Here is a 14804-nt window from a genome sequence, read left to right on the forward strand (position 1 = left end):
GAAAACGCCAAATTGATTTCCAAAGTGGTTGTACAAGTTTATATTCCCACCAGCAATGGAGGAGGGTTCTCCTTTTTCCACATCCTCTTCAGCATGTATTATCACTTGAGTTTTTGATCTTGGCCATTCTGATGGGTGTAAGGTGAAGTCTCTGGGTCGTTTTGATTTGCATTTCCCTGATGACTAAGAATGCTGAGCATTTTGTTATTGTTGTTGTTTCTCTGCATTCTATATTCCTCTACAGAGAATTCTCTGTTTAGCTCTGTACTTCATTTTTTAAATGGATTACTTGATTTGTTGCTTTTTAATTTCTCGAGTTCTTTATGTATTCTGGATATTAGCCCTCTGTCAGATATAGGATTGATGAAGATCCTGTAGGCTGGTGTTTTGTTTTCATGACAGTGTCCTTTGCTTTACAGAAGCTTTTCAGTTTCATTAGGTCCTGTTTATTAATTGTTGATCTTAGAGCCTGTGCTGTTGGTGTTCTGTGCAGGAAGTTGTCTCCTGTGCCACCATTGTAACTTATTATTATTATTAATCATATTTGTGTGTCTATGTGTTGCTGTGTATATGAGGCAGAGGATAACTTTCTGGAATTGTTTTCTCAACCCTTATATGTTGTCTTAGTTCCTTTCAATTGCTGTGACAAAACACTATGACCAAGGCAGCTTATAGAAGAAAACTTTTAATCTGGGGCTCATGATTCCAAAAGGTTAGAGTTCATGATGGCAGAGCAAAGGCATGATAAGAGAAACAGCTGAGAGCCCACATCTGGATACACAAGCAGGAGGAAGAGCACACATTGGAAATGATCTCAGTCTTTTGAAACTCTGAGTGGCACACTTCTTTCAATAAGGCCACACTTCCTAATCCTTCCCCAAACAGTTCCACCAACATGGGACCAATTGTTCAAACATGAGACTATAGGGCTATTCTTATTTGAACCAATGCACATGGGTTCCAGGAAAGAAACTTAGATTGTCAAGCTTGCATTGTTAAACAGCAAATACCCATACTCATTGAGCTATCTTGTTGGCCCCTGGGGTTTTTATTTCATTGGAGATATTTTTAAATTTTTAAAATTAAAATTTTGAAACACATGCACTGATGGGTATCCCTTAATTACTTGGATGTACAATCCCTGTTTGAATTGCTTGCCTTGTTCATGTTTGGCCTGAACATTTTGCCTTCAGGTGACATAATTCTTGCCAATCTGTTACTGGCCCTTAAGGATTCCTGAGTGAATAGTAACGTCACATCCTCCTTCCTGTGTTTTCGTTATGTTGTTTCTTTTCACTACTGTACCAGGGACTTAAATATAAGAAATACTTAGTCTATTCCTGTTTCTTTCCAAAATCACTACTCATAATTTTAGCTTGAAACAATGTAAAACTTATGATTATATTCGTATATTCACATAAAACAAATCTTTTTTTTTAGGTTCAAGCTGAAGAAGAAATACTGGAGAAAAATCTTAGTGACTGTGAACAGGAAAACAAAAGGCTTCAAGAAAAGTGTAATCTGTATAAAAGTGAATTTGAAAGTTTAAAAGAGAAATGCAGGTACATTATTACGGAAAATTTCTATGCAAATAGGAAAAAGGAAGCATTTAAAAATATGGAATTTTTATTTAATGTAAAAGGCTTAAAATTTATGATTGAAACTTTTCTAGGTATAAGGCTATTTTAAATATAAGACATCTTAATTGTAACACATTTGTAAATATAGAATAGAGATCAGCACAAAGAATTCTTAGAGTGTGATCACATTAGCTAACTAGTAAAGATGCTTAAAAAGGAAGAAAATCACCCAGTGCACTTTTTTTTTTTTAAATAAAAGAAGAAACAGTGGCTCAGAGAGTAGCCATCATTTTTCCATAGTCAAGAAGGTAGACTAGCGCTTTCCTTCAGACGCGAGCTATTAACAGACCGTGTCTCCGCCTGTCAGGAAACGACTAGAGTTCTTGTGGGATCAAGTAGAATTTTATAAGAACATAATTGATGGAGAGGAGAAAACCTGTGGTGGCTGTGAAGGCCCTGCTGCCATGTATGTCAAATTAATGTCTTCTGATGGTCATGTGTTAACATCAGGAACACTAAAGGCCGTGTTGAGTGGGCCAGGGCAGTTTGCTGAGGACGAAGTCAATGCGGTCAATTTTAGAGAGATCCCTTCGCACATGCTAGCAAAAGTGTGCATGTATTTTACCTACAAGTCCGCTACACTAACAGCGTCCCTGAGATTCCTGAATTCCCAACTGCACCTGAAACTGCACTGGAGCTGCTGATGGCTGCGAACCTCCTAGATTGTTAAATAAAATAAAGTATAATCAATTGTTAATTTTTTCAGTATTTAATACCTGTAGTTCAGTTAGTAATTTTTTCACATATAGCATGTTGCCTGTATGAAATTGAACTCTAAAGTTAATTGCTGAGCAGATTCCTTCTGTCATTTGCATAGCAGAGTTGAAATTTGTTTTGCTACATCAACAAATTAAGGACGTATCACAAGCCAAGAAATAAGCAAATAATGCCAGTTACAGAAAAAAAAAAGGTCGACTAGCGACTGGTGAGGTGTCCTAACAGGTAAAGGCACTTGCTGCCTAAGTCTGCTGACAGGAGTTTGACCGCTGGCACCCACGTAAAGTGGAAGGAGAGAACCCACGCCACATGGCTGTCCTCCAAGCTTTGCATGGGTACTGTAGCATGTGCCTCCCCGGTCTCCCTCTGTCCCCTCCTCCCTCATACACACTAATAATGGTGATGAATCCATTGTAAAATTTTAAGTGAGATTAGATTAAAGATGATAACTTTAATGGGCTTCTGACTGGTGCTCTGTACAATGTAATTTTTTTCATAACTAATAGTTGTGATTAACCTTCAGAAGGTAATGTTATTCCATTTTCATCACCTCAGACTATTAATGTAAAGTGGAGAGAGCAACCAAAATTTTTTTGTCTAATTGTCTAATTATGGTACATTTTCCTTACGGTGTGTACATTCAGTATTTTTGCCTTGGTAGATGAGGTAAAGCTACTAGAGTAATTCCTAATACCTCATGCTATCAATTATAGCATTTACTTTGAATAATGAAATGCTGCTAATTATACTCTGATAAAATGCTTGATCACTAAAATTTTTGTTTTATATTTTATAAAATAGCTTTTGAAAACATTTTGTTTTTATTTAAATTTCAGATATATAGGTGTCTGTGTAGGTACTGTGCTTGTGAGTACAGTGTTCTCCGAGCTTAGAAGAGAGCATTGCATTTCTAAAGCTGGAGTCCAGGTGATTGTGAGCCACCTAAATGGGCACTGAGACCTGACCTTGGGGCCTTTCTTAGAACAACAAATACTCTTAACCATTGAGCTGTCTCTCCAGTACCTACAAAACCCTGCCTCCCAATATTGGTGATTAAATTTGTGACCTTATTCTTATTATTCTCTTCCCCCACTCTCTCATCTCCCTCCAACTTTTTTCAGCAACCCCTCCACCCAAGTCCCATTCTCATGTTCATGTCTTCTTGTTTTGTGTGCAGCTAAGTTTAACTAGGGCTATCTCTGTGACCATGTCTGGTAGGCTCACCCATAGCATACAACTGAAGACAATAACTCTCCTCCTTCCAAATCCATCAGTAGTTTAATAGTGGGATTGGGAGGGGACAAGGGAGGGGGCTACAGCTGTGATACAAAGTGAATAAAATGTAACTAATAAAAAAATAAATAAATTTAAAAAAATAGTTCATCAGGGAAGGGTAGGGCCCCAAGTGTCCCTTCTACTTCTGGCTTTTAACAGGCCCAGTCTTATGCAGGCTTAGTGCAGGCAGTGGCAATGGCTGTGAATTAATGAATGTAATGGTTGTTTCATGCCCAGAAGATGACATTTTGTAGCCCTTTGAAGTTTTCTGTATTTCACATGATGGTGGCTATGAGTTTGTCATAGATAGCCTTTATTATGTGGAGGTATGTTTCTTCCATCCCTAGTCTCTTAAGGGATTTTATTGGATTTTGTTGGATTTTGTCAAAGGTGTTTTCTGTATCTGTTGAGATGATTATGTGATTATTATCTTTATGTCTTTTATTACTTGCATATTTAAACCTCCACATGTCTGGGTTAAACCCAATCTGATCATCTCTAATGTTATTAATTTTTATTTTTAATTTTTTTGTTTTTGGTTTTGTTTTGTTTCCAGATAGAGTTTCTCTGTATAGTCCTGGCTCTCCTAGACTCACTTTGTAGACCAGGATGGCCTCAAACTCACAGAGATCTTCTAGCCCCTGCCTCCCCAGTGCTGGGATTACAGGCATGTGCCACAGTGCCCAGTTCTAATTTTATTAATTTTGGTCATTTTTTTTGGCTAATTTGATTTATAATTTTCTAATTTTAATTATTATTATTATTATTATTATTATTATTATTAGTGTGTGTGTGTGTGTGTGTGTCTTTAAGTGTTTGTGCAGGTGGCTGTAGGAGTCCGCAGAAACCAGAAGAGGCCACTGAGTCCCTTGTGCTGGAGTTACAGGCGGTTGTGAGCCGCTTGCCCTCATGTTGCGTAGCAAATGCATTTTATTTCTGAGTTGTCCTCCCGGCCTTTGTCTTTTGAAGAACCAACTCTTTGTTTCGTTGAGTTTTTTGTATTTATTTGTTTCCATTTCAGTAATTTCCTGCTTGTTTTTTGTTTGTTTGAATGGCTGGTTTGGTTTTTTAAGATGGTTTCTCTGTGTTCAGGACCTCACAGAGATCTGTGTGCCTCTCAAGTACTGCAGTTGAAGGAGTGCCCCACTATTTCTGATCATTTCTGCCCGGTTTTAGTTATTTCTCCCCATCCTTTTTTTTTTAATTTTTGGTTTGTTGTTTTCTGACTTTTTTTTTTCCAGTTCAGGGTTTCTCTGTGTAGCCCTGGTGATGAATTATAACTCACTCTGTAGATCATGCTGGCTTCAGATCTAACTGCCTCTGCTTCCTGAGTGTGAGGATTAAAGGTGTGCGCCACCAAGACCAGCATAAATATTTTTATTTGTAATTTGTTCTTAGAGGAAATTTAAACTAGAGGTATACAGTTTAAGCAGCAGTTTACTTAGCAAGGCAATGTAAAACATGAACACCAAAGAGAAATTAGAGTGGGTTGTCCTGAGGGGAAAATAGCCCTTAGTTCTCTGTGTGATACTTACATACATGTTTGAAGTGAGTGGCATATTCCTGTAGGTATAGTAACTTTCTTTCCCCTCCCAGATCATACTGAGCAAGATCTTCCCATAATCTTGAAAGTTCACAAAGATGAGGGGGCTCTTGTCAAAACCATAGTTTAAATGGTATACTGGTACCAGATTCTTTGAATAGACAGCATTTTGTTCATGTGCACGTGTGGCAGGCAGTTAGGAAAGTGCCCTGGTGCCTCAGTTTCTCCTTACTGGGAAGAATAGAAGTGCTGCTGTAAGGCAGTTGAACCACTAGGAGGCATTCTTATGATCAAGTTACGGCTCCCAACAGCTCCTGTTTACCTCAGAACTTACTCCTTGTTTACCAGTTGTTACCATCTTTTTTCTTTCTCGTCTTCTTTCTTTGAAAGATGGATTTACACAGTGTAGCCTAGGCTGGTCCTTTGCCTTCATCTCTTGATTTCTGGTAATACATATGAGCTGCCATTGCCTGGCCTACGATCCTGAATCCCCAGGATACATGCCATTTGATAATGTGACTAATCTTCAGGATGGGGATGTATTTGGTGTAATGGCATTTTGTTGAGGTTTTGTTTTTTTTTTTTTTTCTATTTTTGTATACAATATTAGCCTCTATTTTCCCCTTTTTTGTTGTTGTGTCTTTGGTTTAAAGAGAGAACATGAATATTGAAAATGTGTGTACATTTTACTTTAATATTAATGCTTTTTTCTTTATAGGCAGTTAAAAGAAGAGCACAGCAGTGGAAAAGAAAAATTAAGGATTATGGCAATGAAAAATTCAGAAGTCATGGCACAGTTAACTGAATCTAGACAATGTATTCTAAAGCTAGAGAGTGAGTTAGAAGACAAAAATGAAATATTACGAGAAAAGTTGTCTTTAGTAAATGAAAACCATGAATTGAAGGTTCGTATTGTAACACAGAATGAACAATTAGATTTGTTTCTGCAGGAAACTGATAGTTCTAGGTTGGAACTGAGAAGTTTAGAAAAACTTATATCTCAGATGCCAGGAAGTATGTGTGAAAAGGAGTGAGTGTACTTGATATGCAGTAGACAAGGAACCTTGCTCTTTTACAGAACATCATTTTGTGGTTGCTGCACTAACTTATGTTCTTCTCCTCGTTTGTTCAGCTAACTCTTTCATCTGGTACCTAGTTTCCCCTCACACTCACCATTCTACTTTTTCACTTTTCCTTGTCTCTGAGATGCCATATGTCAGAACTGCACAGAATTTTTGAAGAGTTTTAAGGAGTATTATTTATACTTTGAAAATTCATTCCCTTGAAGTATACTATTAAGTGAGTTTTAATAAAGTTCCAATCCAGTTTTACATATTTCTGTCATCCCTAAAACATCCCTTGTGCCTTTTTACAATTAGGCACCCTACCTAGGGAAACCAATAATAGTTTGTATTTCTGTAGACTTGTCTTTTGTGGACATTTCATATGAATACAGTAATAAAGGCATGTGGGTTTTTTTGCATCTGTTATTTTCATATTTTTAGGGTCATTCACATTGAGACATCAGTATTTTATTTCTTTTAGATGTTGAATAGTATTCATTTGTGTGAATATACTGTATCTTATTTAAGCCAATGAACATTTGGCTATTTCTGCTTTTAGTCTGTATAAATAGTGCTTTTGTGAATATTGACATAGGAGTCTTTCTGTTAACATGTTCCCATTTCCCCAGGATAAATGCCTGAGAGTAAATTAGGTATCCACTCTAAATTTCTTGGAAATATGGTAATTTTATGGCAAATTGTCTTCTAAAGCTCCTACACATTTAGAGCTCTTCCAGATCAATTCTTTGCATCCCTGTTTGTCTCCCTGTATCCCTCTTGGTTTATGTGAACTTGTGTTTCACTATGGTTTTAATTTTTATTTTTATAATGGCTAATGTTGAACAACTTTATGTAAACTTATTCAGCTAGCATGGAATTTACAATATTTTTGTATGTTAGATTAGAAAGGTGAAGAAATTTGACGTTGACAGGTGTGAAAAAAGGTAAGAATGAGAAAATTATACTCATATGTCATGGTTTGTTTCACTTAAGAATGGATGGTAGACAGCATGGCAGATTTTACCAGTTTTAAAGTGCTGTCAGCCATGGAACTATAAAGCTGAGAGGAATTTGGAAATCTTAAGATTTGATGTCCTTTTACTAGTGAAAAACTGTGGGAGCAGGGAAATACTAGCCTAATGAGCAATTAGCAGGAAAATAGGCTCTAAGCTCCTTGCCTTTGCCTTAGCTGCTTTTCTTAGATGCTGTTTACCAAGATTTTAGTGCACTATTTGTGTGCCTTAAGACTGGAACGTAGTATGCAGAAGTATGCTCATTTGGATATGCTCACTTTAGACGGAAATCCTTAGTTGTCCTCGGAGTCAAGAATGAGCTCACACATGAATCTACAGGTGACACAATGCACGCTTGATCCTTTGTTCCATACAGTGCTAACTCTGATCTGGAAATGTGAGACCTTGTATATTTCCAGGAAATATGACTTGGTTTTTGTTTGAAGATTTTGGCCATTGAGTGCTTTGCTGTTCGTTATAATCACTTTTTTTTGTTTTCTTTTTAAAGATATATTTATTTTTATGTGCATTGATGGTTTTCTTTCATGTCTGTCTGTGTGAGAGTGTCAGATCCCCTGGAACAGGAGTGACGGACAGGTGTTAGCTGCTGTGTGGGTGCTGGGAATTGAACCCGGGTTCCCTGGAAGAGCAGCCAGTGCTCTTAAGCCTCTGCTGAGTGATCTCTCCAGCCCCATGTCATAACTACTTTAAAAATTCTGTATTATTTTGAAATTTGTGTATTCCTTCCTAGCCATGTTTCAAATATTGCTACATATAAATGCATCTAGAAAGATTTTGCTTAGTGAGTTATTGAGTGTGTTGGCACCATAACTTCTTTTAATTATGTATTATGTCTGAAATATATTCATATTGATGTTATAACTCAAACATGCTTATACATTCTATTGATAGATATCAGATTGTTTCCATGAAATTCGCAGTTTTTCAAACTGAGTATTAAGAAAGCGGTTCTACTACATACATATTATAAGTTTATAAATGTTTGTCTTTAACTTGCAGTTAAAAAGAGAAATAGTTGGCTTTAAGTCATCTCTTTCCAAGAACCAGATGAATAGTTTTTCTAAAAGGGACAGTTGCATTGGCTGCTGTGAGGCAAATAAATTGATGATTTCTGAATTGAGGTATGCTTTTCAGTTTTTAAAGTTACAGTAAATAGAATATTTTTGTTGGCCTTTCAATTAGGATGGCTAGTTGAATAGTTTAAAAACTATAAGAAATTACAGAGAATCTTAAAAGATTCTGGCTGCCCAAGTTAAAATTGATTCTTAACATTTTTGTTGTTACTTGTTTCAGATCTCTTCTTCTAAATAATAAACCATTTAAGATGGAAATCCTTTGACCCTTTGCCAGTCCCAGGGCTCCCCACTCCTGCAGATAACCAGTGTTATCAATTAGAACGTGTATTCTTCTGTCTCTACTGTTTGCATTCTTACATATGCACATAAACATGCATAATGATGTTTATATGCACAGTTTTTCTGTAACACTCATATCATTTAAAAAGATCTATTCATCAGGACTAGAGAGATACGGCTTAGTGAGTAAGCTCTGCTCTGCTCTGGCAGAGGACTTCAGTACATTCCCTGCACACATATCAGGCTGCTCACAACTGCTTGCAGCTCCTGCTAAAGGGTATCTAATACCTCCGGCCTCTACCTACACCTACACAACACACACACACATACAAACGTGTATATACATACATATATAATTAAAATTTTATATATTATTATAATATATAATTATAAAAAGTAGACATAATTAAAAATAAAATGAATCTTTTTAAAGATTTATTTATTTATTATGTATGTACTGTTCTGCCTGCATGTGTGCCTTCACCTCAGAGGACACCAGAGCTCATTACAGATGGTTGTAAGCTACCATGTGGTTGCTGGGAATTGAACTCAGGACCTCTGGAAGAGCAGCCAGTGCTTTTAACCTCTAAGCCATCTCTCCAGCCCCAATTAAATCTGCCTATTTGGTCAAAGGATAAATTTGCATGATTACTCTGTTGCTTTAATACTTTAATGGTTGTTCTACTACTATGTCACAATTTATCCATTCTCTCTGGTGTTACCTAGTATTTAGTTTTTGTTCTATTATAAACAGTGCTGCAAAGGACATCTTTATGTATGGTTTCTTATACATATATGTGAGGGTTTCTTCAATATAAGTTCTTTGAAATTAAATTTATAGGTTGTAGAGTATTTTATTTTCCATTTTACTAGTTTTTATTATATTTGTAAAGTGGCTGAACCAGTTTGCAATCTGACTAGTGGTTTATGAGAATTCCCATGTCCTAGCTGGATGCAGTGGCTCACACCTTTAATTCCAACCTTCCAGAGGCAGAGGCTGGTGGATCTCTGTGAGTCTGAGGCCACCCTGGTCTATAGAGTGAGTTCCAGGACAGCCAGGGCTATGTAGAGACCTGTCTCAAAACACAAGAACACATACAGAAAGAGAGAGAGAGAGAGAGAGAGAGAGAGAGAGAGAGAGAGAGAGAAAGAAAGAAAGAAAGAAAGAAAGAAAGAATTTCCATGTCCTACATAAGAGTTGGCTATTATCAGAATTTTTAAGTTTTAGCTGGGCACTGTGGTGCATGTCTGTAATCCCAGAACTTGGGAGGCAGAGGCAGGCGATTTCTGTGAGTTTGAGGCCAGCCTGGTCTACAAAGTGAGTCCAGAACAGTTAAGGCTACACAGGAAAACCCTGTCTTGAAAAAACAAAACAAAACAAAAACAAAAACCAAAGAATTTTTATTCATTATTTTATTAGTTGTGTGTATGTCACCCATATGCACGAACACACACACACACACACACACACACACACACACACACACACACACAGCAGTTAGGAAGAGATCAGAGTCCAACATTCAGGAGTCATTTCTTTCCTCTTGTAGGATCCAGGGACCAAACTCAGGTCCTGGTGCTTGTGAGGCAGTCATTTTTGCTGATTGAGATTAAATGTGAAAAATAGTATTTTTTTAACATAAATTATTAGAGCATTGGTGGTGTGCACCTTTAATCCCAGCACTTGGGAGGCAGAGTCAGGTGGGTATCTGTGACTTTGAGGCCACTCTGGTCTACAGAGCTAGTTCCAGGACAGCCAGGGCTACAGAGAACATCTATCTTGAAAAACAAAAACAAACAAGCAAAAATTTTAGCAATAACTTCTGCCTTTTTTTTTCTTTTGTGCTAGGATTAAGCTTGCAATAAAAGAGGCTGAAATTCAAAAGCTTCATGCAAACCTGACTGTAACTCAGTTGTCTCAAAATGCTGTTGCTAATGATAGCCAAGAAGGTGTCAAAGTACATACTTTAGAAACAGAACCTGTAAAACTAGGTGGTAGTCAAGTAGGTGAGTATATTTACATTGAATTACTTTAATAAATGATAGTTTTTACTGATAGTATTTCAAAGGAAAAGATTATTGATAATATTTAAAAAGCACTTAGCCTTCTATTAATACCTATTATTTAAAAAGCAACAAGAATTACTGTGTTGTTCTTAGACTTTTTGTTGTTTAAAAAATATATTGCTGAAATAAAATTTTGTCCAATAAGATGTACCTATTCCAAAGATGCAGTTGGTTGCCAAGCACGGAGGTACATACCTTTTATTCCAGCACTCAGGAGGCAGAGGCAGGTGGATCTCTGTGAGTTTAATGCTAGCCTTGTGTATATAGTCTAAGAACAACCAGAGCTATATAATACAATTCTGTCTTAAAAATATACATATTTGTTTGCGCGTTTGTTTTTAAATATGTTTTTGCATTTGTTTTCAATCACCATAACCAAAACATAACTTTTCAGATATAAATATTTAACTATTTATGTGTTTATTTATAAATATTATATGGATGAAGGACCTCAGGATTGTTTTTTTCCAAGACTGTTTTTCTTTGTGTAGTCCTGGCTGTCCTGGAATTTGCTTTGTAGACCAGATTAACATCAAACTCACAGAGGTCTGCCTCCTAAGTGCTGGGATCAAAGGCATGTACCATCACATCCAGCTCATATATAAGGATAAACATTTCTTTAAGCAATATTTTGTATCCCACTACTTTTTATGTTGTATTTTCATTTTATACAGTTTAAGCAATAAATTGATTACTTCTTTAATGATTGAATCTTAGTCTATGTGTTTCTGTCTGATTTTTTTCCTTAATATTCAAAGATTTATCTTTATATTATTAGTAGTAGTCAGAGCATATATTTCATATATTTTTACTATTTACTTTATTAGTAGTTATTCAGCCCAAGGTTTCATGCATAGTAAGAATGTGACTAACCATTGAGCTATATCCCCAAATATATATATATTGTTGTTCACCTTTTTTTGAGACAAGGTTTTACATGTAGACCTTGGTGGCCTGGAACTTGCTTTGTAGATGAATCTGGCCTTGAACTTTTTGAGATCTGCATTTCATTCTGTGGAAGTATGTGCATATTAGTGCAGTTGACCATAGAAGCCAGCAGAGTGTATCGTACTGAGCTGAATTACAGGCAGTTGTGAGCTGCCTGGAAAGTGCCGGGAACTGAATGTAGGTCTTTTTTATTTTGTTCATCTTTTCTGCCTTCTTTTTGATAAAAAATTTTTTAGCTTGTATAAGAATCAAATCTAAGGTTTTGTATGTGTTGGGTGAGTGCTCTACCACTAAGCTATGTGCTTAGCTCTTTTTATTTGGATTATTGCTTCATTAAGTATAAATCTTAATTTTACTCTTTTAGTAGTGGCCCTTGGGGTTAGCAAATGCATCTTTAGTAAAGTCTATGTTGTTATTAGAAATGAGAGAAAATCCATTTCTGAAGAAGAGTGAAGAAAATGATGTGCTTAGCAGAAGGAATGCAGTTATTAGAGATGGTGATACATATGGAATCTCTGATAGCCCCAGTGACAAATGGCCAAAGAAGTGAAATACTGTATATGTGATTGGAGAATTGCTGGGCAATGGCTGCTTAATTCAACTCTTGAAAACAAAGTACTTTTTTTGTTTTGTTTTGTTTTCTCCTGTGTGCTCCCTTGTAATCACTAACATCATGCGTCCTTAAACGCTCCTGAAAGCTGTTTCCTGGGAGTAGCAAACAGTGTATATGTTCATAGTGAAGAAAGGACATAAATATGCAACCCTCAGTTTTAAAATGTTGCTGTATTTTTTCCTACTCAATTGTAGGAGCGGAAGGTAGGACTAGAAAGGTTCGATGTTCATAGCGTTTGAACCATCAACTTAAAGTACAGAAAGTATATTAACAATCTCAGCTGGCCCAAAAGTATATAATATTGACCACAGGTTTTGTTGTATATAGATTTTATTATGGTAATATATATTCCTTCTATGCTTAGTTTCTTCAGGCCTTTTTATTATGAAAGTATATTGAACTTTGTAGAAGACCTTTTGTGCATTAATTGAGACGGTCAGATGGTTTTGTTCTTAAAATTTTTATATGCTTAATTTCCATATCCTATAATTGTTTAAATAAGAAACTGAACTTTCTAATTAAATCTTTCAACAATTTAAGTTGATTCTTGACTCTTGAACTTTTTCGTAGAGCAATTTTTCTTTTGTGTTTACTTTTAGAGAGTGTGAAAGATCGAAATCAGCATTCTGTGAACAAGCAGTATGAAAGAGAGAAGGTGCGGCTTGCTGTGGGAATAGAAGAGCTACGTGCCAAGCTGTTACAGATAGAAGCCGAGAATTCTGATTTGAAGGTCAACATGGCACACAGAACTAGTCAGTTTCAGCTGATTCAAGAGGAGCTGCTAGAGAAAGCTTCAAATGCTAGCAAACTAGAAAATGAAGTAAGTGTGGACTTACCTGGGTATAAGAGCTAAATTTTGAGATAGAAAACTAGTATCGCTATGTGGTTTTGTTACTATTGAAATCTAGATTTATAAGGCTTTAGAAAATAGTACCGTTATAAATGCTTTTAAAATCATATTGGAAATGTATGTTTAATTTATATTGCCAGTAGAAAAATATTACCAAGTAGCTGAAAGTTCTCAAATTGATGGAACTAATTAAATATAAGTTAATGTAGTAATAATGCATGCTTATAGATCTTAGATTGTGATTGGAAGAAAAGGAGTGGTAATAGAGGATTTCAAATTTTAGCAAACATCAGAGCCTCCTAGGAAGTCTGTGAACATTTGGATTTCTTGAGTTTCTAGCAATTGTGCTTTAGTATGTATAACTCATGAATTTCCATTTTAAAATATTATATTTTAATCTGATACTGTGGGTTATATTCTGAAAAGGTAATATGCATATTTTCAGCTATCTCATCATTTACTTTTTAAAAAATATATATATTTAGCATATTGATTTCTATATGGTATATTTTGTCTGTACAACTTTTAAAAAGTTTTCTAGTGCAAATCTACTAGTAATAAAATTCTTACAGTTTTTGTCTGAGAAAACTTTGTTATTCATTTTCTGAGTGTTTTTTATTCATAGACTAGAGAATTTCTCATAAGCCTCTTAAAATAAATCTTTTTAAATTGAAACTTTTTTCTTACTATATGTTCTGATCACACTTTTCCTTTCTCCTAATTTCTCCCAGATCCTTCCCATCTTCCCACCCACCAAACCCTGTGTCCCTTCTTTCTCTCTTTCTGTTTAGAAAAAAAAAAAAACAAAAAAAAACAGAACTGGTAAACAAAAGGATAAAAACAAAACAAAACCACAAACAGCCTCCCGAAACCCCACAAGAAACACATATATCTCAAAAACAAACAAACCCCTCCAAATCCCCATAAAAACACTGTGTTAGCTTCCATCTACTGCGGGAGGAAACGTCTCTGATACTGGATGAATGAGGCACTGGTCTATGGGTATAGCAGAGTGTCATTAGGAGTCATTTTATTGATTTGTTCCTTTAACAGAACAATAGTGTTTGGTTTTCCCCTAGGTCCGTGGCCTGCCAAGTCCTACTGAGTTTCTTGGCCACCCGAACAGTGACAGGCCTGGGTTCCATCTTGTGAACAGGCGTTAAATCCAATTCTTCACAGTCAGAGGGTGAATCTTCAGCTTCTGACTGTCTCCCAGAGTTTTTCTCTCCCAACAGCTTCTACCTCCTCCTTTCTGGCCTCAGCTAACAGCCATTAGCTTTTTACTGACAGGTGATGCTTCCATACAGACATAAGAGATTCCTTCTACAGATGCCCAAGAGTAGAATAGCTGGATCTTTGAGGTAGACCTATTCCCAGCTTCCAGGGGAGCTGCCAAACTGATCTGTGTGGCGAAGTTTGCACTTCTGCCAGCAGTGAATAACCGCTTCACTTAGTGCACATCCTTGCCAGTGTAAGCTGTCATTTGTCGTATTGATCTTGGCCATATCTTACACCACATTTTGATTTTTCTTTTTTTTTTCTGGTCAAAAATCGGGTGTTCAGAGCTGGAGAGAAGGCTCAGAGGTTAAGAACTCTCCCAAAGGTCCTGAGTTCAACCACATGGTAGCTCACAACCATCTATAATCTGGTGCCCTCTTCTGGCTTGGAGGTGTACATGCACACAGAACTTTATATACA

The 14804-nt window shown here is 36.3% G+C and overlaps 1 protein-coding gene and 1 pseudogene across 1 annotated transcript in view; both read left to right on the forward strand.

The window, feature by feature from the left end:
• Ccdc18 (coiled-coil domain containing 18) overlaps positions 1 to 14804 on the forward strand; it is a 100700-nt gene that overhangs the window by 26253 nt on the left and 59643 nt on the right. Inside the window, exons 9-13 of the mRNA XM_060381106.1 lie at positions 1441 to 1562; positions 5894 to 6179; positions 8267 to 8394; positions 10478 to 10635; positions 12856 to 13076. Coding sequence (XP_060237089.1) covers positions 1441 to 1562; positions 5894 to 6179; positions 8267 to 8394; positions 10478 to 10635; positions 12856 to 13076 — 915 coding nt within the window. The remainder of the gene's footprint in view (positions 1 to 1440; positions 1563 to 5893; positions 6180 to 8266; positions 8395 to 10477; positions 10636 to 12855; positions 13077 to 14804) is intronic.
• LOC132652832 (elongin-C-like) lies at positions 1620 to 2826 on the forward strand (annotated as a pseudogene).

The sequence above is a fragment of the Meriones unguiculatus genome, chromosome 3, assembly GCF_030254825.1.
Source record: "Meriones unguiculatus strain TT.TT164.6M chromosome 3, Bangor_MerUng_6.1, whole genome shotgun sequence".
NCBI lineage: Eukaryota > Metazoa > Chordata > Mammalia > Rodentia > Muridae > Meriones > Meriones unguiculatus.